We start from the raw sequence: 24,727 nt of genomic DNA, 5'->3' as shown, positions 1-24,727 counted from the left end.
TAAACGCTGTTTAAAGGGGTCCAAGCTCCGTTTTTATCAGTTTTTAACATTAATAAAAGACCAATGTTTGCCTGCTGTTACGTCTTCTGTGGCGTTTGAATGATTTTTACGCTGAAGTTCGTCCTAAAAGTTGGATTCCTGCCTGAAACCGACACGGGCTGAAGGATTTCGTCGCGACACGTTGAGTTTTATTTTTCTCTGATTCACCTGGAAACGAGCTGAGTCACCGCTCCATCCGCCTCCTGGTTGCCATGGAGACCAACATGTGGTGTGTGTGTGTGTGTGTGTGTGTGAGCTCTGGTTTTGCATACACGTGAATGTTTTGCTGAATCACAGGATCACCCACTGAACAACAGTCTGGTTTCTGTGGAAACCGAAGGTCTGAGCAGAAAAATAATCATAAATCTGGATGATTATTAAAAAACATGTAACAGATTTAACAGTTTGTAAGGTTTATCTGTTATAAAGTCTTGATCAAGATGGAAATGTGATGAAAAACACAAAAGTTTAGGTAAATATTAAAAGTTTTAAAAACATAAAAAGCTACAAACAATCCTAAATGAGTTTACAGCAGATTTATTCATGTTTAATGCGGACATTAACCTGAACCTGAGGTTCTTCTGATATGAATATAATCTCTGAACACGAATATGTAACTAAAAAACAAACATGTTCCCGTTTTTAATAAAATCTAAACAAAGTAACGCTTCAGCACTGATTAACTTTAGGAGTTAATCCAATTCAAGATGACCGCCACAGCTAATATACCTTAAAAAAGGCAACAAATATGGTAATCTGAATTCTCACCTGTTTACTTCTGACCTGCAGTGGATTAAAATCAGGTTACAAAAGAAATAATAACAAAAAAACTGCTTTTATTGAATATAATCTCATCATATCTTCCATCTGACCCTTTGGTGTTTTATTTTGTGAATATTTTTACTTTAATAAGGTAAACTCTGCTTCAGCAACTTTTGGGTTTATCCTCCGTAGCCCCGCCCCTCAGAAGCCCCGCCCCTCCGAACCACAAACAAGCCTCCACCGACCTGCGTCAACAGGAAATCGGAAAGTTTCGAAAATAAAAGCCCCGCTAAAAGCGTTGTTAATCTCTGAAACTTAGCTCTGGGGTTTTTTTCTCTTCGATCTAAAACAAAATTAAATGTTTATTAAATTTGCTTAAATGTGTAACTCAAACTGCAACAATAATAATTTAACAGATTTGCAAAAAAGTGGTTTATTTAGCAGCAAGATAACAAACTTATAGACCACTTTTTTTTATAAATATAGGCTCATTATGTTTGTTTTTAGGTGATGTTGAGTAAGGTACTTATGAACTGTAAGTGTTTCACCTGCAGTAGATGAAGGTAACTGATAAAATAAATAAATAAAAGGCTCAAGAAAGCAAACTCTTCACAGTTTAGAACTAAATCTTAACATTTTTACAAGGAAACTTCCTATTCTCCTTCTTCTTTTTAAAGCAAAGCCTTGCAAGAACAAGAACAACAAACAAAATTAAAAACCATAAAGGAAGATAGAGACAATACAGCTCTATCATTAAAATCCTGAATGTTTGGAACTTTCTATTTCTGCATTGGTTACAAAAAGAGGTAATTTATTTTTAGGCCATGATCCTGAACCTATTGTTACCTTTATTTGCACAAATACAAATAAAATTTAAAGGCTGAGCACCTTTCATGCCAGAGTTTCAGACTGCTTATGTTGAGAAATTTCATTAAAATCCACCCAGTGGTTCATGAGATATTTTGCTAATAGATGTACGAACAGGTAATGTACTCAAGGCTTTGGTTGGCAATCACTCTCAGCTACTACTGCGTCAACTTTTAGCTCGTTTTTTGTGAAATTGACTGAGTTACAGTTGATTTTTTGTTTGCCAAAGTCAAATAGCTGCGGTGGCCATCTTGAGTTGGGGTGACTCCAAAAGTTAATCACGTTGTAGACGTGAATCTAATAATTAATTTCTGTGAGTTTCATGAAAATCCGTCCGCCGATTCGAGAGATATTTTGCTAACAGTCAGACACAGCCAAAAGCACAACTATCTACTGTGTGTAAACTAGCTGACTGACGGAGTTTTATTTTGACACTCCGGACCGGATGCGGTGTTTGCCTCCACATCCGGTGGCTTTACCCTCACGCGCAGTTTTGGGAAAAGCTCATTCAGTTCGGGTTCGGACTCCTGGAGGACGGGCTGCAGGGAAACTGTCGGTTCTTGGAGTCGAAACTCGCCCAAAAACAGCCGCGAACCGTTCGGATAAACTTCCGGAGGGACCTGGACCCGAACCGGACCGCAGATAAGAACCGGACCGGCTATATTTATATATATTTTTTTCCACCTTTCCTCCAGACGGGACCGTGTTGGTGCGCGTTTCGGACGCACGCGCGCAGTCACAGGTTGCCTGGGCTAACCGCGTTAGCCGAGTTAGCAGTCGCGGAGGTGAGAGGTTCGGTTATCCGAAACCGCTCGGAACCGAGCCTAAAGAGGCCGACGGCCGCTCTCTTCCTCCGACCCCCGTCGCCCCCCCGGACAGTCGGCCGCAGGGTCCGGGCAACATGAGCTGTTTTCCGGGACGTTCGTCAAGTTGGCCGGCTGGTAGCATCGGCTGACGAACCGCTCCGAGACGCCGGATTTTACTCCCGTTTATCAGCTTTTTATCTTCGGGTTTTTTTCTGTTTAAAGCGGACTTTGTCCCCCTGGGAGGTGTTATCAACCCCCGTCTAGTTTAAGAAAAAAAGCCTCCATTGATCGGCCTGGTGGGGTGTTATAAACTCAGGGAAGGGGGGGAAGGTAAAAAGTTTTTTGGGACGTTGAGGATTTTTCCGAGCCTGTGGAAAAATGGATGCGGGAATAGAGAAGGAATGCAGCGCCTTGGGAGGGCTTTTCCAGCTCATCATGAACGACATGAAGGTGAGTTTTAAATTGTTTTTTCCTCCTCAAACAAATCAAGATGTTCCCATTAAAGCCTTAACTTTTAATCCGTCCATTCATCACCACTGATGGTTTCACTTCAGACACCTTTTTTCAAAGTAATTTTCCATCTATGATAATTTTTAAGCATTTAACAACCTTATTTTGTCTTTTCTTTTAATTGGATATGATGGCATTAATTACAATGCACGGGATAAGTAGTGTACACTATATCGCCAAAAGTATTCGCTCGCCTCCCTTCACACACATATTGACCCACTCTGCTTCTATAACAGCTTCAGCTCTTCTGGGAAGGTTTTCCACACGTTTAGGAGAGTTTATGGGAGTTTTGGACCATTCTTCCAGAAGTTCAGACCCTGATGTTGGACAGGAGGCCTGGCTCTGATTCAGCTCGAAGGTGTTCTGTCAGGTCGAGGTCAGGAAGTTCTTCCTCATCCAGGTCTTTATGGACCTTGCTTTGTGCTCTGGTGTGCAGCCATGTTGGATCAGGAAGGGGCCGTCCCCAAACTGTATGACTTGTCCAAAACGTCTCTGATGCTGAAGCATTAAGAGTTCCTTTCTCTGGACCTAAGCAGAACAAGCCCACACCATGATCCTCCCTCCACCGAACTTTACACTCGGCTCAGCGCAGTCAGACCAGAACCGTTCTCCTGGCAGCGGCCGAACCCAGACTCGTCCCTCCAGAGGACACGTCTCCACTGCTCTAGAGTCCAGTGGGGCGGTCTTTACTCCACAGCGTCCGACACTTCGCTCTCGGTGATGGAAGGCTTGGATCAGCTGTTGCCATGGAAACCCATGAGGCTCTCTCCTCTGTTCCTGAGCTGATCTGAAGGCGTCATGGAGTCTGGAGGCCTGCAGAACGTTGGTGACCTCTGAGCCCACTCTGTGGTTTTACATGATCGAGTTGCTGTCGTTCCCAATCGTTTCGACTTTGTTATAAAACCACTAACAGCTGATTGTAGAGGAAATGTCCCGACTGGACTTACTGCTCAGGTGGCATCCCATCCTGGCACCACGCTGGATTCACTGAGCTCCTGAGAGCGACCCATTCTTTCACAGATGGTTGTAGAATCAGTCTGCACGCCTAGGAGCTTGTGGTCATGACAGTGATGAACACCTGAATTCAGTGATCTGGATGAGTGAGTGAATACTTTTGGTAATATGGGACAAGACCATTTCTGTTGATTTAATGAGAAGTTACTCAACAACCTGTAAAGTGATTGTCACATTCTTAGCTTTTTTGTAGCGGAGAAAATGGAGGTGAAAGGTAAGAAAAGTCGGCCCTGTTTGGAGCTTAAACGGGTCACAGGAAGTTGGACTTCACGCGCCTGAACGGGCAGTTTTTATGTCTTTTTACAGTTTTTTACACAATCACAGATGAAGTTGTACAACTTTTTTCCCACTGACAGTTGGCGATGTCGCTGTAAAACGTTAAACCTTCTTCCTGAAGGTGTTGTTGTCGTCTTCCTCTGCTGTGGGACTCGTGCTTTTCCTCCTGAGCCCCTCAGATAATGGGGCGCAGATCTCAGATATATTCGAGGCTCTCTTTAACCTAAAACACCACCAGTCTCCTGCCGCGCCGGTTATAAATAGCCGGGAGACGCGAGCGGCGCTGATCCTGGGTCTGGAAGCCCGGGCGGGGGCGGGTTTTTACCAGCTTTGATGTTCGTCAGGCTGCCCTTTGCTGGCTGTTCGTCACCGCTCTCACATGTTCATCGTTAGCTCTTTTCACCTCTCCTCCTCCTCTTCTTCTTCTTCACCAGGATATCCAGCGAAGGCTCTCTGGCTCAGCTGATGCGTGTTCGCGTCGCTGATTTTTATCGCCCAGCTCAGGCTTTCGTTTCACGGATGAATCCACGTTCTGCGTGCGCCTCTTACAGCAGGAAACAGATATAGATTTACTAGATGTCAACAGATCTCAGGATGCGCGGTTTGAACACATACGGACCCGGACGTTTTTGTTTTAAATCTTATCCTCGTAGCCAAAACAAATCTGCTTCTACTTTGGTGCTCGAATAATCATCCAAATCACAGAAGTTTATTGGTTCCAGCTTCTCTCCGGTGCGGTTTCACGTCAGTCGAAACAAAACGTTTTCTGCAGGTTGTTCGTTCCTTCGTTGCCCCACTTATTTATCTGACCGTGTGGAATATCCATTATTGGACAGATTTCGGTGCTTATTGACCTCCTGTCTGGGAGGATTGCATAACAGTCCACATAGCAGAGAACTTATGAAATGTGAAACTTGTGCCACATGGCGTAAGAGTCACTGAAACAAGCATTTTCTTTTTTTTTTTTGGACACGTCTCTTATTTCTGCGATGACTTAGATTGGATGCACCAAAGTACCTGACAGTAAATTGCCTCCTTTAAGCCTGATGGGCGTCACCTGTCTGTCAGGAATGTGGTTGCATGAGAATAAATAATTTGGCTTAAAGGCAGTTTTTACTTTCTTTAGGTAGGGTTTTCTTCAGTGGACAGAAAATGAAATGAAGTTGAGCTGACGTGGTGGTTAATGAGGCTCTGGATGCAGATATTAGGAGGCTGCACAGGTCCTCCGTTCTGACATGAAGAAGTTTTCGAAGGTGATCCTCCAGTCGGTTCTAGGGGGGTGGAGAATCGGTCATTTATGAGCTGGTTTTACAACTAAGCTTGGCCCAATAACATGCTAAAGCTGGAGACTTCCTTTACCTTTTTTAAAGATTTTCCATTTGTATTCTTACACGTTACGGTGAGGTAGATTGTTTGGTTTTCCAGTGTCTCAGTCCCAAACGTTTCAGCTTCCAACCTGTAGAATAATACTGACAAAGGTGCGTGACCTCATCTGTTTGCTGTTTGAATATCCCAAAAATGTGAATGACCCTTTCAGAACAGAGGATAATGGCAACACAAACAGTCTTAATGTTGATTGTGCTGTTTTCTTTTACCAGTTTATGACTCGTATTTCAATTCTCTGTAACAATTATGGTGCAAATATATCATTAAAATCTGGGTATTTCATTTTAAGTTGATATCTGGAGATTAGCCAAGGACCCCGACTTGGGAACTTTGGGAATCATTGCTGTGGGTTCGCATAAACCAAGCCGATGATGAAACACTGCCGGGTTGCAGACGGCGTTTGCCGTGGAGTTTCAGAACGCCGTCTGAAAGCGTTTCAGGGCTCTCAGTTTCCTCAGGCGGGTCGTGTCGTTGGAATTTTTAAAAATGTTCTTTTTTCCCAAAAATAGTCCTCCTGTGGTCGTCTCAGATTAAGTTTTCTTATTTATTTATCTTTTTTTGCCTGGATGTAAACTCCTGGTGACTTTTGAGCCAAAGTTGGTGGGAACATATCGTTCAGAGTGACTCCAAGTGAAAACGTGAATATTTTCCTGCGTCTAGTCCTGAGATGCTTCCTGAAGACTGTGAGATGATTCCTCAGGCTGGTTCTTCTATTTGTTTGGATTCCTGTAGTTTAGACGTGTTCGATTGTTTGTTTCCAGGGATATTTAAACTCCTCGAAGCTGAAAGATGCTGCGGACTCGGCTGGTTACTCGTTTAGCGACCTCGCACTTACAGAGACATTTCACACTTCCTGCGGCGATAAACGGCATCGAGAGGACACGTTCTGCTTTGGAACACGAAGAAAGATTCGTATCCTCAGAGGCGTTAGCGTGTACGTCGGGACAAACGGGATGATTTCTCCCCGCCACCTTCCTGTTTGCGCTCAGAGCTGTCCCCGACTCGTGAGGCGGCTCTGTAAATTTCCTCATCGGTTGCTTCAACAGCGGACAGACCGACGGAAAGTTCCTCGCACGAGGCCGAGTGTGTCGATCAGAACGCAGCTGAGGAAAACCACGGATGATGATTCAGTCTGCAGAAATACCGGAACGTTGTGAAAGAGTTAATCCGTGATGATTCACAGCACGGATACAAACATTTTCAAACATTAGGTGTGTGGATTTTAAGCAACGCGTGGCTTATTTTTGGGACTGGAAGATGTTCAGAGCCTCACCTCTGAAAAGCCACGAGTTTTGAGACGAGGGAGTTCTCGTCTCGCTCAGAAGTCGGAGCGTTTATCGCAGCGTGATGGAACACGCCGGCGTCCTGCGGTCAGAGCAGCAAGCGGCTCGATGAGTCACATCAGATAACGAGGAAGAGGAACCATTTCTGTGGATTGCGCGGCATCGTGTCCTGGTATTTAACCGACGGAAACGCAGAGCCGATACGGGCGCTCCATGCTCAGATAAATCATTTGTAATTGGAGCACTCATGTTGTAAATCAACAAAACTACCTTTTAAAGCTGCATGTAGTTTTCAGGCTAACATGAAGAGAAACGATTAGTTTTAAATTAAAAACTGGATGCTAACATGTCAACGTTCTGCTGACCAACAGTTAGCATAAATGCTAACTTGACACTAAAACGCCATAGAAGCGCTAACGCGATTAGCATCGAGTTTATCTCTGGACGTTTATACACAAATGAAACATTTCAGAGTCATTAATAAAGACAGCCATGTTCTGATAAGTTTAAATATTACAGACAGACGTTCAGGGTCGCAGCAGGAAGCTACGGCAGCTCTGCTGGGGCAAACTGCTCCGTTTTAAACTAAAGCAGGTTTTGAAAACTGATTCAGAATCTTCCACGTCTGCGGAGCGTCTGAAAATAGATTTTACCGCCGCCGGCCCCCCCATCGAGCGCCGTTTGTCTGAATGTGGTAAACCAACATGAAGCGGATCCATTTTCCCTAAAAATAGATTTAAAATGAAACGTGCCGACGGTACGCCCTGCTGGCACAGATTCGTTTACGTTTCTTCTCACTGCTTTCAGGATTACTGAGCAGCGCTCGGGTCCACGCCGTCCTGCGGCGGCTTGGCAGGACCTTTAGCTTCAGGCGAGGTGGGCAGATTATTGATTTCTGTCTCAGCTGTATCAGGACTGACATTATGAGCCATCGACCTTCCTCCGTCTCTGCTTTCACCCCTCTCCCTTCTAGCTCAGTGTCCGTTTCATCCCAGTTTTTACCCAACATGCAGTTTGAATTCACTTCTCCCAAACCTTGGATCTAAATTGGTTCCATCGAATGGTTTCATGTCTGTTAAAGTGCCGAGAGTTTAGAGGAATTTTTACTTTTCAGGGCAGAAAATGTGTTTTTTTTTTTAATACCAGTGATAAAGCTGATATTTAAAGCTCTGTCCTCCAGATGCTAAGCTGCAGGTTGGTGCTGCGGTGCCGCCAGATTCTCGATCATTTGACCCGAACAGAAACCCTCCGGCGCCACACGGTTACAGAGCTGAACATATCTGCGTCAAACGTGTCAAACCCAGCACACAAAACTGATTTCATGCTTATGTTTTTGCACCTATTTAATAAAAATGTAGATTTTTTTTAATGGTCGAACTTCCAATCAAAGTAATTTAACACTTTAAAGACATTCAGGACATTAAATCGTTAATGTTTGTTCCCAAATAAGTCTAAAACATGCACTGGTTTCAGTCTTTAAAGCCAGTTTTTTTATGAATGTCTTTGTGGACCTTAAAGCAGTTTTTTAGATAAAGTCCGAGCTATCAGTTTTAAAGTAAATACTTTCTAAAGTTAGAAAGCCTTAATAGTTGTCAAAAAATGCAACATTTTTGAGTTAATTTTTTTGTATTTGCGTTTCATTGATGATAAAAATAAACCATAAATGCATCTCATTCACTACCAGAAGTCCACCACGTGATTTATAATAAATGAGAGAAATTTTGTTTTGTTGCCAACAATTACGAGTCGCCTGTTTACATTCGATAAACTCTGTTAGCGGCTGTGGGTTCGGTGAAATAATCCCCGGGTGTAAACGGAGCCGGAGGGAGAACGACGGAGTCAGGTGGGAAGAGGAAAACTGTAAACTTCTTCTTCTTCTTCTGAGAAGAAATGGCGACTACGGGAGTCGTTTTAAGGGAGGAAACGCCGCGGCGGAGAGCGTTTAAAGCTAAAGTTGGAGCCAAAATCAGATGAAACGAGATAATCTGAACTGAACAAAGGCGAGGAATATCTGCTGGTTTGAGTTACAGTTCAATTAACCCCCAAATGATCATTTAATGATTGGTTAGGAGTATAAAAACATTAAAAAATCACACATTTTTCACAGCTATAATGACTTTATGTTGATTTACTGAATCAAACTGTCATACAGTTATGTTTTAAGTAAATAATCTCATTTTTTCTGCTCCGACTATAAAAACAACTATATAAACGTATTTATTATTATTTTTCTTTACACTCCTTGTTAGTTTGAGTCTTTAAAGGAGTTGACCGTCCCTCACCCCCCGGAGGCTTTCAGGTAACAACCTGCCTGTGTGTGTGTGTGTGTGTGTCCTGTGCTGTATACTGAAGGTGAGCTGTGAATGAAACATTAGCAGAGCTCGTGTGTGTGTGTGTGTGTGTGAGAGGAATAGTAAATGGTTTTCAGCCCTGACCTACAGGAGTGTGTAGATTCTGCAGGAACACACACACGACTGTAAACAACAGTTTCTGATTATGTTGCTGTGTTTTATGGTCGTTTTTTCGGTCCGTATATATAATTAAGTGTGTGTGCAGAGAGCAAAATACAGGCTTTTCCCACACGGCGCACACAGACCGGACACGCCCTGCGTTTACAGGCTGCTGGAGAGAAAAAGGTTCGCTGCTTAGTCACGTTACTGATACGAGGCTTTATAGTTCCTGATAGTTAGTGTGTGGGAGCGGCTGATTACAGAGAACATTCGCTTCTCGCAGGAAAATAGGCAGTCTCAGGTGAGACGTGGGTGTGGACCGGGACTGGATCCTGTCGTCGTGCTGCAGTACCGACTCGACGCCCGTCCGAACCGTATGAACCGCCACGTGTGTGCCATGCAAACGCATGCACCGCCGCCTGCGGGTGAGCGTGTAAAGGAACGCCACGTGAGAGGGGAGGGCGAAAGGTCCCGCTTCGTGAAGGGAGATCTGTGGTGCGTTCAGGTGCTCCTTCAGCTTTAAAGCCCAGCGGCTGTCGTGAAACACAACCATCAGGAAAAAACTGACCTGGGATCAGTTTTACGTTAACCTGAAGTTAAACTTGTGCACGCCTTATTTTATGCCTCAGTGGCATCATAAATACTACAGTAAAGACATCATTACCGAACGTTAACTACGAGCTGAACAACACTCAGAGAAAGGATGTAGCTGTGAGCAGCTGAAGATAACAAAAAAATGATAGTTTTAGAGGATTTTAAACATCTGCTGTGGAAACAGAGTCTGTTTTCAGGTTTGTAATGATGGGAAACTAACAGACTGACACTTATTCTGAGAAGTCTGTGTAATCCTCCCTGTAACCGGTGACCGACAGACTGACAGATGTTGGAACTAAACAACAGCTGGTTGGTGCTGAACCGGAGCAAATGTTAGAGATATTTTCTGGTGATCTGATTCAGCCTGTGCTCATTTATGGTGGGCGTTTCTAATTTTTTGGTTAATCAAGACGTCGTTTTGCTTCTGGATCAGACGGATGTCCTCCGGGTGTAGAAACGCTCACGAATCAAGACCCAACAAGACGCTCGGCTTGACCCTGACGTGAGTTGACATGTAGGGAAAGAAGCTGTGGGTGCTGAGGTTGTACAGATGAGCGCAGCTCAATAGAAGGTGTGGATTTATCTCAGACACACTCACACCTGCGTTACGCTCCGAGGAAACTGATTTATGTTTTATGAAATGGTGAAAACAGCCAAATTCAACCCCCTCTGAGGGATGCTGCATCTGTTTGTTAAATACTCGCTGCTGGAAATATGTTGGCCGTTTTTCTGCAGTTCTGACCAGTTTTCTGCTACGCCAAATAAAAATGAATCAGTTGGAGAATAACTGACCAGACCGGAAACATCGAGATACGCAAATTATATGCAAAAAAATAAACCATAAATAGCCAAACGTCACATGGTGATCAGCTGGCGTTCACTTCCTCTTCTCCACTTCCTGTTGGAGCAGGTTGGTGAAAGACAAAAATACAGAAAACGAGAAAAGATTTAAAAAAAAAACCCATCACGTTACTGTTTGCTTATTGTTGGAATATTCTTTAACTGAGAAATCGCCGAGAAATCTGTTTTTTTTTAAGGCAAAGTTCAGTAAAAGACAAGTCAAAGACACAGAAAGTGTTTCAGCTGATCTTTAAATTTGATTTATTTTAGATAAAAACGTGTAACCAGGCAGTAAACTGATGAAGTTCCAGTGCTGTGATGCTGCGATGACTCGGGACGTCCTAATCAAGATGTTAGGCCCCTGATACCGATCTGAGCTATTTAACATCAATTATTTGTATATACATCCTTTTTTTTTAGACTTGTAGATTTTATCTCATCATTAAAGTTGTTATCCTCAGTGCTGTGTGTTTGACGCCTCAGTAGCTCGACGCGGCAGTAAATAAACCATGTTTCCTGTTGATCCTCGCTGTAGGTTTTTATTATCAGAAAGGAAAGAAATATGCCGTGTTTTTAATTCACTTTAATTCACTTTCACACAGCATGTAAAGAAAACGGTGTTTGTGCATTCATGACAGCCGGGTTTTCATCAAATGAGGAATTTATTCAGCGTGCCGTGAAGCTAAAGGTGGTTTTACTGAAGCCATGTTTTTAAAATTACATCTTATTTTGTATGAACTGATTATTTTGTCGCTCAAATCAGTCGTTTTGTTTTTTTTTACCCTTCTCGACAGCCTCCCCCCGTGTTTGAGTTAATCTGCTAAAAATGAAGACAGAGAGATTTGGACCGGTTTTAATATTTATTAGTGGTTTGTGTGTATTTTTTAGACCTGGACATCTTTGCTGTCAGATTAAAGCTCCTTTGCCTTTTGTTAAATACTCCATGGATGAACGAGGGAACAGATTGGGTCGTAAAGCTCTTCGAGTTCCCTGCTTGGCTAGAAAGGCGCTTTGTGGCACAACTCTTTTTGAACTAAGACTGAAAGCCTCTCCGACTTAAGCGAGAAAACCTGCGAACGTTTCGAGACGTTTTGGAAACTCCTTCAGGAATGTTGAGCCAAACATCTGAAGTCTAAACATCTGTCCACACATCTGATAACATACCTGCTGGTGGTCCGCTCAGGTACGCTCTGTTGGTCGCATGTTTTAGATGTGTTCTTGCTTTAAAACACCTGGTTTAAATGGACGACTTGTAGACGAGCTTCTGGAGAACCTGATGATTTGGTGAGGGGGTGATTAAACCGTTTAAATCAGGTGTGTCGGAGCAGAAAAACCTAAAATCTCCAGGGCCGCCGAGCCTCGAGGCCTGGAGTCTGACGCCCCTGGTTTTGGATGCATCGTGACTCAACAGCTCCAAAGGGCAAAGAACCAAAATCCATCCATCCATCAGGACCCCGGTCCGATACTTGAGATCAGCTCGGGAAGTCTGATTACAAATCCAAAGTGTTAGTTTAGAAACAGTTTTGTTAGATCTGCAGCAAAGCTTAAAGTTGATTCGTTGACTGGAATAAAGTAAATCCTCCACGCTGACAGGAAGCATCCGTGCTTTGTTGACGTCTGGATGTGGAGAAAAAAGGGAAAAGTCCCTCCGAGTCGAGGCCGAACCACAAGATCTTCATATGGAAATCAGCTGATTCAGCGCGGACACTCGGGGAGCTGAGACTCAGCGTGTTCGTGAGCAGCTTGAAGTGTTTCGCAGATCACATGCAGATGTGCGTGAGCAGTTCAGAACAACTTCTTCACCGCAGTGACTCGGAGCGAGCAGAAACGCCGACTGTTTGCTGTCGGAAACGAAGACAGAAAAGGTTGTTGGTTACGTAAGAGTTAGGAATGTGGGATGAAAGGGTTAGAAAATCCTTCCTCTTAACTGTTTTCATTTAACCTCTCCCTCCAGGCATTTTGTAAAACCTTCAAACCTCATCTCTGTTCTCCAGATTTGTTTCATCAAATTATTTCCCTCCTGCCACAACAGGACTCGATGTAACTCTACACCTTCGTCTCGACTCAAACGTAGAACCTGAAGATATTCAAACGAGCCGGACTCTTCGGCTGGTTTATTAGAAACGTGATCAAATAACCTACTATGGACAATACTTACCCACCTTCTCCGTGTTGCTGAAACAATAATAAATTAAAGATCTAGCCTTCCTGTAAAGAATGCCTATCGCCCGCCGCCTTTCGTGCCAAAGTTTCAGACTGAGATCATTGTTATAAACGAGCTCATGTGATATCATGAGCCGTCACGCTCAGAGTATGACTCTCAGCTACTGCCACGCCACATTGTAGCTCTACATCTGTAAAACTGACTGAATTATAGCCGTGTTTGTGTTCTTAAAGGTCCGTTAGCTGTGGCAGCCATTTTATCGGTTGTAGACGTTCATCTGATCATTATTTCCTGAAAGTCAGCCTCCGTCTCCTCCGTCGGTTCTCCACCTGGATCAGAATCATCGGGGCGGAGGATGAAACGTCTCATCTGTGTCAAATAACTAACTGAGATCCGAGTCGGGGGGTAAACATTATTTTTCTGGCGTCACCTGAAGTGTGTGGCGTGTAGGTGAGCCGCAGCGTTGCTTCGTTATCTCTAACAACACGCCCACGCTGTAATTAATTTAGACTCACTCCCACATATAAAACTGTTCTTCAATGTTTGAAAACCCACAAATAAACTTGAAGTTATTGTTTCTTCACAGATTAACAGTCTACACATATATTTGATGTGCTGGAAATACTTTTATGCTTTAGAACGGACTAATTTGTGGCGTAATTATTATTTTTTCTTGCATCACAGCCTTCTGTGCACAGATGGGTTTTTATTAAACTGACAACTGCGTGAAATCTGGGCTTCAGAACAGGAACTTCTGAATAAATGACTCAAACTCCCAAAAACCTTCATTTTGTCTGAGTGGTTGTTGTGTTTCACATTTTACCCTGCGTCGCTTTTTCACGACTTTTATTTGTCATCATTTCTTTAACATTTTTTCAACTTTCTAGAAAACAGTAATATTTATAATGCTGTCCCTGTTGCAGGTATTCTGTGGTAGTAGCTGAGACTCATCCATGGCACATCCTGCGAGAGCTCAACCACATTTTTACTCAGTTTATCATCAAACCTCATCTTCCAAGGAATAATACAGCTTGAATTATTGAATTATTATACAGATAACTCTGGATAAAACCTAACTTCAGGAAAATATATCATAAATTAAAAAAACTATAAATTATGTTTATATTTCTTGTGATTTATTGACAGTAAGACAAAAAAAATTCTACCTTTCTGAGTAAACGACACATTAGAACATCCGCCTTCATCCATCCCACCCGTCTTCGTCGATCCAATCAGTCTTCGTCTGTCCCATCAGTCTTCACCCGTCTTCGTCCATCCCACCCGTCTTCGTCCATCCAATCAGTCTTCGTCTGTCCCATCAGTCTTCACCCGTCTTCGTCCATCCCACCCGTCTTCGTCCATCCCACCCGTCTTCGTCCAACCCACCCGTCTTCGTCCATCCCACCCATCTTCATCAATCCAATCAGTCTTCACCCGTCTTCGTCCATCCCACCCGTCTTCGTCCAACCCACCCGTCTTCGTCCAACCCACCCGTCTTTATCCAACCCACCCGTCTTCGTCCATCTAATCAGTCTTCGTCCATCCCACCCGTCTTCATCCAGTTTCAGGTCTGGGGGGAGTTGATGTCGGACTCCAGCCCTCACTTGGTGAGACTCGGGGAACAATCAGAACATAAAATCGGACCACACATTTTACTCACAGCCTAAATGTTATTTTGGTTTAATGATAAGACAGCCACACATGTTGGCATTAAATATCTTTTTGTTTCGGTTGTCAGCGGACGTGTCGGGTTTCATTTTCAAACTGGTTTCAGGTGAATTTTAAAAACCACATTCTTGTGGAAACGAGCAGCTCAGCGCTCTGACAGCTGATGATTCACGATCAGGTGTGTATCTGTTGGTCCCGCGTATCTCCCGCCTTTATGGTTCCACTTCAACAACAAATTAAGGATAAAGCATTGATGTGGACATGAGTTTGTCCTGGTTATGTCCATCAAAATAAAAAGGTCAGAGGTTTGAACACCAGTGCATAACTTCTGTAAAAGTCTGAGTCAGGTTTTAAAAATACTTCTGGTAATATTCACTCGAAGGTTGCTCAGAGAAGCCAACAATCGTTATTTCACGTTGGTGTCAGTCTTTGGCATGCAAAAGCTTTTACAAATATAAATGCTAATGTTTCTTTGCGCTCGCAGTGCTGAAAACCAGTTCAGTGGAATTCATCTTGAACCCGTTTCCAGTGAAGCACGCTTCGCCGCCTCGCTGTCAGGAAAGCGTCGACCCGTTCGAACAGTTCCGTTTATCTGCAGGCATGACATAAAGCTGTGGGATTTTAACATTTTTACGCTTTCAGCCCTCAAAACTTCAGCGTCAGACACTGACTGTTCATGTTTGAAGAGTTAAATCAGTTAAACGTGTGATTATTAACACCAACAACTGGGTTTTATTTATTTATGACTGTTTTATGTCTTGTAGTAATCAGTAATTTTACATGAAATGCTTGTATTTGAGTGATTTGATGAATTATTTCAGTTTAATTAAAATTTTTTAATGCATATTTTTGGATTTTAGTCGGCTGGCATGTATTTTACATGAGTTTATTACTTAATTTGTGATATTTCTTTGAATATATCTCAAATGGACGCGTTCCTTTGTGGGTCAGTCTGATAGTCTCATCATTTTCATTGAAGGGGAATAAACGGAGGTGTCGCTGGCGGGTGTTGGTAGTCGCTTCACGTCTCTGGTAACAAACGGACGTATTCAGTTTCCAGTCGGTCGTCTTTAACTCTGCTGCTGACTGAGTCGTTGGTTCAGACTCCGGAAAGGTCAGCGTGGGCCGTATTCTCACTTTCCTGGGATCTCACCTCAGCCCATCTGTCATCGCTGTAATCTCTCTTTCTGTTGGTCAGTAGAGCAAGTCTGGATTATCGTGGTGGGATTAGACACCGATAACACTTGGCTACACGCGGGCTAAAGGAAGAGTAAACGAGTTAATGAGTTAACGAGTCATTGAGAGTCCGCAGTAAAAACACACGGCCGTCAAGTTCAACTCAGACATATTTGATTATTGGACAAAATGTTATTTTCACCTCCAGATCCCAAAGTTGGAGTCTGGAATCCACGGAAACAGCATGTTCATGTGATGATGTTTGAATACCAAATATTAAAGAGATGCTAATAGCATATTTCCCTTTTTCAACTGTTGCATCAACTGCAGAAAGGAGGAACGATGAGTCTTTGCTTCAGATTCCTGAACGATGGGAGGACGGAGCCGACGAACCGGGTCCTGGTCTCAGATCCGTCCTTTCTTTGTAGGATTATGTTGTCAGAGAGATGGAGTTAGTTTTGTCTGTGTAAAACCTGCATTTTTAACACCCCGTGTGTAACAACAGCTGAATTGTAGCGGAGGTATAAAAATAGCTGCAGACAGCTGTTTTGTTGGCAGCTGTCTAGAGAAACCCTATAAAACCATCGGTGACCCTCGTGGGTCACTAGACCCTAATTTAGCCCTGACTGCTTTAAAGCTCTCAGTAAAAGGCCTCTGCGGACCCCGACACCGTCTCTTTTCAGTCCTGCGTTTGTGGAAAACCACAGAGGGAATATTTTGTCTTCGACCTTCTGTGACATTCCTGGCAGGAACAACAAATCTTTGGAGAATTTTAGGTTGAGGCGAGAAAAGGCGAGGGAACAAGAAGGGCTTTCTAAAAACCGGAGTGCTTTCTATTTATTTATTCATTCAGTATTTATCTGATATTTTTGTTTCGGGCTGACTGGTTCACATAACATGAGTTGAATAAAGTTTATGATACGAATAAAGTTAGACTGAAAGATGAGCCGACTGCAAACACGATAAAATAAAAATATGTTAATAAACCTCCGTAAGTGGGTGGAAGGATGGCCGGAAATAAACTGGAACAAGAAGCTTTTAGTTCGGAAATTCCTCAAATAAGAATAAAAAGCTGCCAACAGGTTCCCGTTCGGTGCTTTTATTTTGAAAGGCATTTAAACTCACCTTTACAGCAAGAGCTTCAACAGGTAAACGTTTGGCCAGATTTGATACAAACACCTTTATTAAATGACTTTTAAGAAGTTAATATTTAGTGCTGCAGGTGGGAATCTTTTCCTCACGATTCCATTCAGTTAAAAATGATTTAATTTATTATTTTAATGCATCTTGATTATCAGGAATAAACACCAAGAGGCAGCTGGTAGGATCGTGATGTTTAAATGTGAAAAACTGTGGCTTATTTTACATAAATAAAGACTGATTCAAATGTTTTCTTGCATGATTAAAAGGGTTTTTTGGTGGCATGAGCTAATAATTATGCTAACTTGGCTTTTCAGTGTTAGCGCGATTAGCATTGTTTGTTTATACACAAATAAAGACGTTTTGTACGCTCTAACTCGACCCAACAGTTCGTTTAAAAGCATTCAGGCTTCCTGTGTAGAAGAATCCGTTTAATCTCACCCTGAATGTGCCTCACATGAGACTTCAGGCTTGGCCCACCTGCAGCATTTCATCACACGACGCTAAATCCCCGCAGTTAAACCTGACGGTCCCACGCTGTGTGCACGTCTGGCTGCCTGCAGAGGAGGGGGGGGGGGGCAGAGCTAAGAGGCTAATGATGTTGTGTTAGGGTTAAATTGGTATTATCCTCTCATCGGTGAACCGGCAGAGACCGAGGACAAACAGGGTGACCAGGTTCGGGGAAAGTAGAGTTTGGGCCTCCTTTTCCAGCAGGGTTTTCCTGCATCAGCTGTTGCTCAAGGTCAGAGCCTGCAGCGTGAACCAGCCTTGGATTACATAATCAATCAGCCGCTGCTCCAAAACGCAGATACAAGAGCAGCTTTTATCCCCGAAAACTCAACACTGGAGGGTGTTTTTAATATAAACAGCCTCCTGATGTCGCCGAGCTGCTGATGCTTCTGTCAGCTGACAGGAGGTTTACAGTTCATCAGCTCGCTGCGTGAATCTGAGGATGTTATTTAAGGTTAGGAGTGATTAAACATGAAGAACAAGGCTGGAAACATGGTTCTCACCTGCAGCTGAAAGGAATGCTGGGCCTTTAATTGTTCCCTCTTTCCCCGTCCGCTCTGCGTTTGAGGAAAATGTCGTCCTGACCGTCCGCCGGGCCTCTGGGCGTGCACGCTGCAGTGCACGCCTCTTCCATGGCGCTGAACTTTCACAGACGGCTCGCCTACCTGAACTTCAACCTTAGATCTCTCAGCCAGCGCACGTTGGGCTCACTTCCTGTCGGGTTCAGCGGCGTTGATGTCAGCTGAGTCGGGACTGAAATACCACAGGTCCGTCAGCTGCTCGTCGTTTTCATGCAGTTCAGATCGATTTTTCAGAAGACGATCGGAGGGAGAACTTCAGCGAGGCCGCACACAGAGCTGCATTGATTTGTTGAATAAGAGATGAGTCAGCAGATGTTTATAGATGGAGCGATACGTTGAAGGAACAACCTGAAGCTTGTGGGATTTCTGGATGTTACGCTGCCCGTCGGGGCTTCTTTGAAGGGAAACCATCCCTGCAGATCACACAGTTCTGATGGTTTATCTTTGATTAAACAGATGTTTCCTCTGGGGCTTTATCAACCATGAATATGATGTGAAATATATTCAAACTGTGTCAGGATATCTGGACTTCACTCTGCATTTACTGCTGTGTCACTTTAATAAAGTTAGTTTGTCATTTTTGTGTTTATCTAGTTTATTTTTATTATAAATTATGATGCATTTTGTTTGAGCCGCCTCCATTTCTTGAGTTACTTTAAACACTCATATTTTACCTGTAATCCTAGGAGCTTATTTTAAAAATTTTCTTTCTAAAAATGGCGTTTTGTAAATTTTGTCTCGCTCTTTACAAATTAATTTAAAGTTTAGACAACCTTATAAAGCTGAAATGTGATGTTTTGCGCTGCCTTTTGATACGCTTAAAGTTTAATTTGAATGCTCTTTAACTGAACTTTCTTTTTTGTCCCTGTTTGCTGTTTGCAGACCAGTTATCCCACCTGGGAGGACTTTGTCTCCAAAGGAGCCAAGCTGCAGTCCCAGCTCAGGTAGGAGACACGGACGGTTTAATAAATGACCGTTCTTCATGCGGAAGAGCCAAACCTGTCCGGACAAATCTGGTTTCTGTAGTCGGTGACGTTTACACCAAACTTAGAAAGTTGTTACTCATTAATCAATAAAACGCAGCAACATCAGAGGCTGCAGAGTAAGAGTTTGTATGAATTTAGGATTTTAGCTTTGATGATAAACCAACCAGATTTAATCACATATTAACACAAAGTAACCCTGAGGTTTTATGCTCAATAATATTTAAAATAAGAGGCAGATAATGTCATCTGTTATTGAGTGATTTGTTTTAATCCTGTTTTAGCTCCTGATTTAGACAGCAAACACCTTTTCTGGAGCACATTGAAATAAAACACATTGTTCACATGAATGTAAATATACCTGTGATTAATGCAGGTTGTGTTTTACATGGCCCAGTATCTCCTTCAGGAGTTTTATTTCCCGTCGGGCCGGTTTGCCGTGATAAACATCCCTCGGCCTTCTGCAGGCTGTTTCAGTCTGTTTCAGTCCATTAGTCCTGACAGCCGGTCGGCAACACGCGTTAAAAACTGCAGACTTTAATGCAAATCGGACGTTACCTTCAGGCGCGTTTGTTCCTTTAATCACCACAAAAATCAGCAGTGACGGCGAGGGCTTCTGTGAAACGCTGTCAAGTTATTTATTTACCTTTGGTTAAAACCCAAAGTCCAAATACATCAAATCAGAAATCCCTGCCACCTCATAAATCCTGTTTTTAGTTTCGAAGCGTAAATAGTTTGAACTGGACGGCTTCTGTTAAAGTCTGACGGGACTCAGTCTGGGTCTTCGGCACCAGAACTCCAAACATGGGGGAGTTTTAATTATTTAGTCAAATCTGGACGCTTTTGCATCTCTTTTGCATTTTAACCGAGCAAAGTTCCGCAGTTAAAGTGGTAGTTGTGTCTAAGAGTCGAGTTTTATTTAGTCTTATTACGAAAAGGAATTTCCACTGAGGTCAGACGCAGTTATTACCCATGAAAACGAAGGATCAGGTGACACTGCTGTCAGTCCTCTGTGTGTGTGTGTGGCTGGTAAAAGACACACACAGACAAAAGGTCCATTGATGGACATTGTGTGTGTGTCTGAAGGTTTCCAGTTGCACTCCCAACACAAGCCTACGAGGCCTCTCATGTGTCCTGCCTCCAAAATAAGTCCTTCAGCAGCACCGAGCCGGAGGATTGTTTACGGCGCGTCCTCTCCTCCTCCTCCTCTGATGATGATGATCCTCGTAGCGGTTCATACCGTCCTCGCCGACCTCAGACACGTTCACATTTGCTGTTTTTGATTAAAACTCTGATGCGTTTGTGTTGGAGGGGTTGGTTCTGTTGGCGTCACGTTTCTTGAGGAACGCCAACAAATAGACTGAAGCTTGTTCTCCCACACTTTAAGCTTTCAGGCGTTTTATCGTTTTAAAGGTTTCCCACCTTACTGAACCAGTGTCAGACCCCGTCGCATGTCTGTGATGCTCCAAGTTGGTTTATTTTATACAACGCGACAGACATACGGGCAGAAACGTCGGAGAAGCCGCTGATTGTTTGTTTTATCTGTGATTAGATGAGTTTTGGTGACGTATAACGAGCGTTTTCTTCTTATTCAGGACAACCCTCGTAGTCACCGGCGCCTTCCTGGATGCTTTTCAGAAGGTGGCAGACATGGCAACCGGGACCAGAGGTGAGGACACACACACACACACAGATGAGCCATCGGTGTGTATCTGGGGGGGGGTTGTAGGTCAGGTAAACACCTCAGAGTTGCCGTGTTGGAGCCTGAATTTATCTGGATGCAGGATTTCTTCATCGCACTGATCATTATCGCTCACCTCACCAGTTAGTGGTCATAATGTAATGGCTGGTCGGTCTCCGTGGTTTGGCGCAGACACACACAGATCTTCAGAGTGGGATCAGAGTGTTTTATATTTGAGTTATGAGGCGTGCGACCCAACGCCATCACGGCGGAGGAGCCGTAAACGAGCCGTTCTGTGTTTTTTTTTAACGTGGGTTGTTGTCCAAATGAAGATGGGACTAATTTTCATCGAGGTGTAACTGAATCATCTGTTAAAGGATATTTCTGCAGCTGACATGGCGGATAGCTGCAGATATTCAGTCACAAAGATAAAATCAGAGCGCCAATCAGCCGGTCTTCAGTGGAGCCAGAGGAGTGTTTTCTTTCTTCCTTCCTGATGTCGTCTTTATCCGTCTGTTCTCTGTAAGAGGAATCAGGCGGGACAGAGCTCCCCGTTCGCTCTGCGATACGACATCATGCAGAATCCATTAAGCTTCCAGCTCCCGGAGGAAGAAACGTGCCAGGAAAGTTTCCAGGCTCTGCTTCTTGTTCAGTTCCTGCCGGGTTATTTTGGCTCTTTCAGAATATTTTCGTTTTTATAGTCTCTTCCTGTCCTGCCGTCTTCTCTGCACATTGATTAAAAACAAAAACAACATTTCCAGTCCCTTAGAAAAACCTTTTCTTTTTGTTCTGTGTTCATTTAATCGACCGCAGCTCTTTTTATTTACACGACCTCGTCGAATTCTTTGCTTTTGAAAATGTCCAAACTCACAAACATCACCAAACCAACAGCAGCAATGCAGTCTTCTTCATAAATACAACATTTAACAGCAACAATCTGCAAACCTTAGTGAAGATGTGGTTGTACAGGAACTTTGTAATTGGTAATAAAGGATAAAGTCGGTTAAAACAGACAGAATCTTGAGCTCTGCTGCAGATTAAGGTTTGTTTTAGGTTTTCTTAACCGTTTTAAATCCACGGGGATTACTGGTGACGCCGTGGCGTATGTGTGTTTACACACGGGGCATTTTTTGACACAATTATTAACAAAAAAAGGCAAAAAGACCATAATTATTATTATTATTATTATTATTATTATTATTATTATTCTGGTGCTAAAAGGGTTCAACCTGAATAAAACTCCTGGAGGAAAACAAAAAGACATTTAGGAGCAATTTCTTTACGGTTTAAACCACCAATCTGCTTTTATATTTACATTTTCTGGACTTTCTTGTTGTTTTATTGTTTCTTAAAGCCGTCCCAGACGTGTCACAAAGATCTCCTGGGTTTTAATTTTTAAATTCGTGACCTGCGTCGTCAGAACATCCCAACTTGTGTTTTTATTTAGTTTAAATAGTGCAGGTTAGGTTGCTGTGATGGTGTGGTTATTTTAAAAACAAACTGAGGCAGAACGGCGTGTTAATATGAGCCGGGAGCAGAAACATCTCTGCAGTTATTCTGAAGGTTCAGGTGAAAGAGACGGGCGCCGCCTCGTCGAACAGAACGAGTTCTGACCGCGGATCGGGTTCTTTTATTCCAAAAAGCTGAAGGAGAACAAAAACCGCCCTCGACAGAGATGTTGTTCATGTGAGCTGAACCTCGGCTTCATTATTGATCAGTGCAGAACAAATAAAAGGCTTTTATTATGAAGGCTTTCACAAAAACGAACTCATGTAACCTTTAAACGCTGACACAAACATTAGCTGTTAATCAGTCTTTATTTTTGTCCTTAATTAATAAATCGACGTCCTGCATCAAGTAAAATGAGTGTTTTTAAAATGACGAGACGTTTATAGATCCTTCTGTTCGTCGCAGCTGAAATCAGTTTGTGTGAAAGTTCCCAGACTGACCTCAGATCAGCTGTTTTTATCCCGTTAGACTCCGGACTGCTGACATCTGTTAGCATTTAGCTTATTGTGACGACACGCGCCGCACATTCCTCTGGTATCCGTGTGTGTTTTGACAGTTGTCGCCTCCTTCATCATCATCATCATCATCGTCGTCTCTCGGCTCCTTCCACCTGTCGTCTGCCGAGTGTGAGGCAGAACAGCTGATCGAGGCTTTCTGCTTCTCGTTCACCGAAACACTCCGGCTCCGCCCACACAGCAGGCTCCGTGTTTGTGTGTCAGAACCGGTCCGGCGGGTCTGAGCGTGGTTTCTGCGGCAGGTTTCCACGGTAATGTTCTCGTCGCTGAGACACGCCGAAGCAGAAGTTCGTCTCTCACGCGTTTCTCCGTCCATCTTCCTGCGTTCTGGTCGTCGGAGGGAAGATCTGGTCCCAAACCTGCGAGCTTCAATCAGAGAGAGGGACAGCCGGTAACAGTTTATTTCCTCTTTACTTTGTTTTATTTCTTTCATCATCGCTGGAAAAAAAAAGCAGAGTTTGGGGACGTTTGCTGCCATTTTCTTTGCTCCTGCTTGTTTGTGGTGTTCAGATTAAAGTACCTGTTCGGTTTTACAGCCTTCAAACAGCTGTAACACCGGCAGAAACTCATAAATTTATTATATTTATGATGCATCCATGATCCAGTCCACAGGATTTTGGGTCACAGGTTCCTGCTGCTCTTATTTACGAGTCAGAAACTGAAAAGTTTGGGGGAATTATTTATGTTTTTACTGGTTTTTAAAAAATAATCTCATTCGTTCTTTCGGTTTGTCCGTTTTAACTAAACTTTGACATTAGCTGTCCCATTCTGTAGGGTTATTGATTGGTTGATTTGATTGACAGCTGATCGATCAGGGTAGTTACTTGTCATCGACTTCCTCTGCTGATCTCAGCACTTCCTGTTTCGTGTTTAAATCACGCCACGAAGCGTCCATCTGTTCATCTCATCAACTCTCAGTTTGTAAGAGAGAGATTACCCTCCACGCGTCTGCGGTTACAAGTCGCAGAACGGCGACGGGAAAAGTCCGACAGGAAACGCGGCTCCTGTCTGATCTCTCAGCTGATTTTCAGGCCCGTTTCCTCGGCGAGCGCAGAACCGTTTGGCGTCACGAGTCCGAGTCCGGACGGGTTTCCTCAGACCGTCGTGCTGCTCCGTCAGCGGGACGGTTAATCAATAACCTGGTCGATTTAAAGAGGAGGGAAGGGGACGTGACCTGGAAGCTGACCCGAGTCCGAGTCCCGACCCGCGGCGTATAAATGAATTATTTTACTAAGTGGTCTCAGTCATTCAGGTCGAGGAGTGTTTGTATTTTTTTATAAACCGTAGTTTGAGTTTATTTAACAGGGATGTGTTCAGAAAGTTCTGTTACAGATTAACCAGAACTTCCAGCTGAAGGAGGACTTTCAGATCCAGTCTCTGTTTGGCTTTTAGCAAAATCAAACTTCTTATTGTTCTGTAACAAATGCCTGATTGTGATAAACATAAAATTATACTTTTTGATCGTCCTGAAGGAAAGAAATCAAAGCTGAGCTCTGAAATCTGGGACTTTATAAATATAAAACAGAAAATCCAATAAACTCCAAGCTGTTAAGAGTTTGTTGAAACTGGACAACCTGTTTGTTTTAGTTTGGTCTTATTGGTAATATTTCCTTTACTTGAATCAATCTGCGACCATCTTCCTCCGTCCAGACGTCTTCACTGCGCCGTGAGATTTAGAGCTTCAGTTTGTACAAAGTTTGTATAAATAAAGGTTTTAGAGCTTCAGTTTGTACAAAGTTTGTATAAATAAAGGTTTTAGAGCTTCAGTTTGGATAAATGAAGGTTTTAGAGCTTCAGTTTGTACAAAGTTTGTATAAATAAAGGTTTTAGAGCTTCAGTTTGGATAAATGAAGGTTTTAGAGCTTCAGTTTGTACAATGTTTGTATAAATAAAGGTTTTAGAGCTTCAGTTTGTATAAATGAAGGTTTTAGAGCTTCAGTTTGTACAAAGTTTGTATAAATAAAGGTTTTAGA

General features: G+C 43.1%; 1 protein-coding gene across 3 annotated transcripts in view; it reads left to right on the top strand.

Annotated features, from left to right (window-relative positions):
• Nucleotides 1–2,165: 2,165 nt before the first annotated feature.
• mtss1 (MTSS I-BAR domain containing 1) overlaps nt 2,166–24,727 on the top strand; it is a 51,097-nt gene continuing 28,535 nt past the window's right edge. For all 3 annotated transcript variants that reach the window (XM_017438938.3, XM_037975262.1, XM_037975261.1), the window contains exons 1-3: nt 2,166–2,924; nt 18,949–19,010; nt 20,645–20,718. In XM_017438938.3, the coding sequence (XP_017294427.1) occupies nt 2,853–2,924; nt 18,949–19,010; nt 20,645–20,718 (208 nt within the window). In that variant the 5' untranslated portion in view covers nt 2,166–2,852. The remainder of the gene's footprint in view (nt 2,925–18,948; nt 19,011–20,644; nt 20,719–24,727) is intronic.

The sequence above is a fragment of the Kryptolebias marmoratus genome, linkage group LG4 (genome assembly GCF_001649575.2).
Source record: "Kryptolebias marmoratus isolate JLee-2015 linkage group LG4, ASM164957v2, whole genome shotgun sequence".
Lineage (NCBI taxonomy): Eukaryota > Metazoa > Chordata > Actinopteri > Cyprinodontiformes > Rivulidae > Kryptolebias > Kryptolebias marmoratus.
Note: the sequence above shows the minus strand (reverse complement) of the source record. Positions and strands in the feature narration are given on the sequence as shown.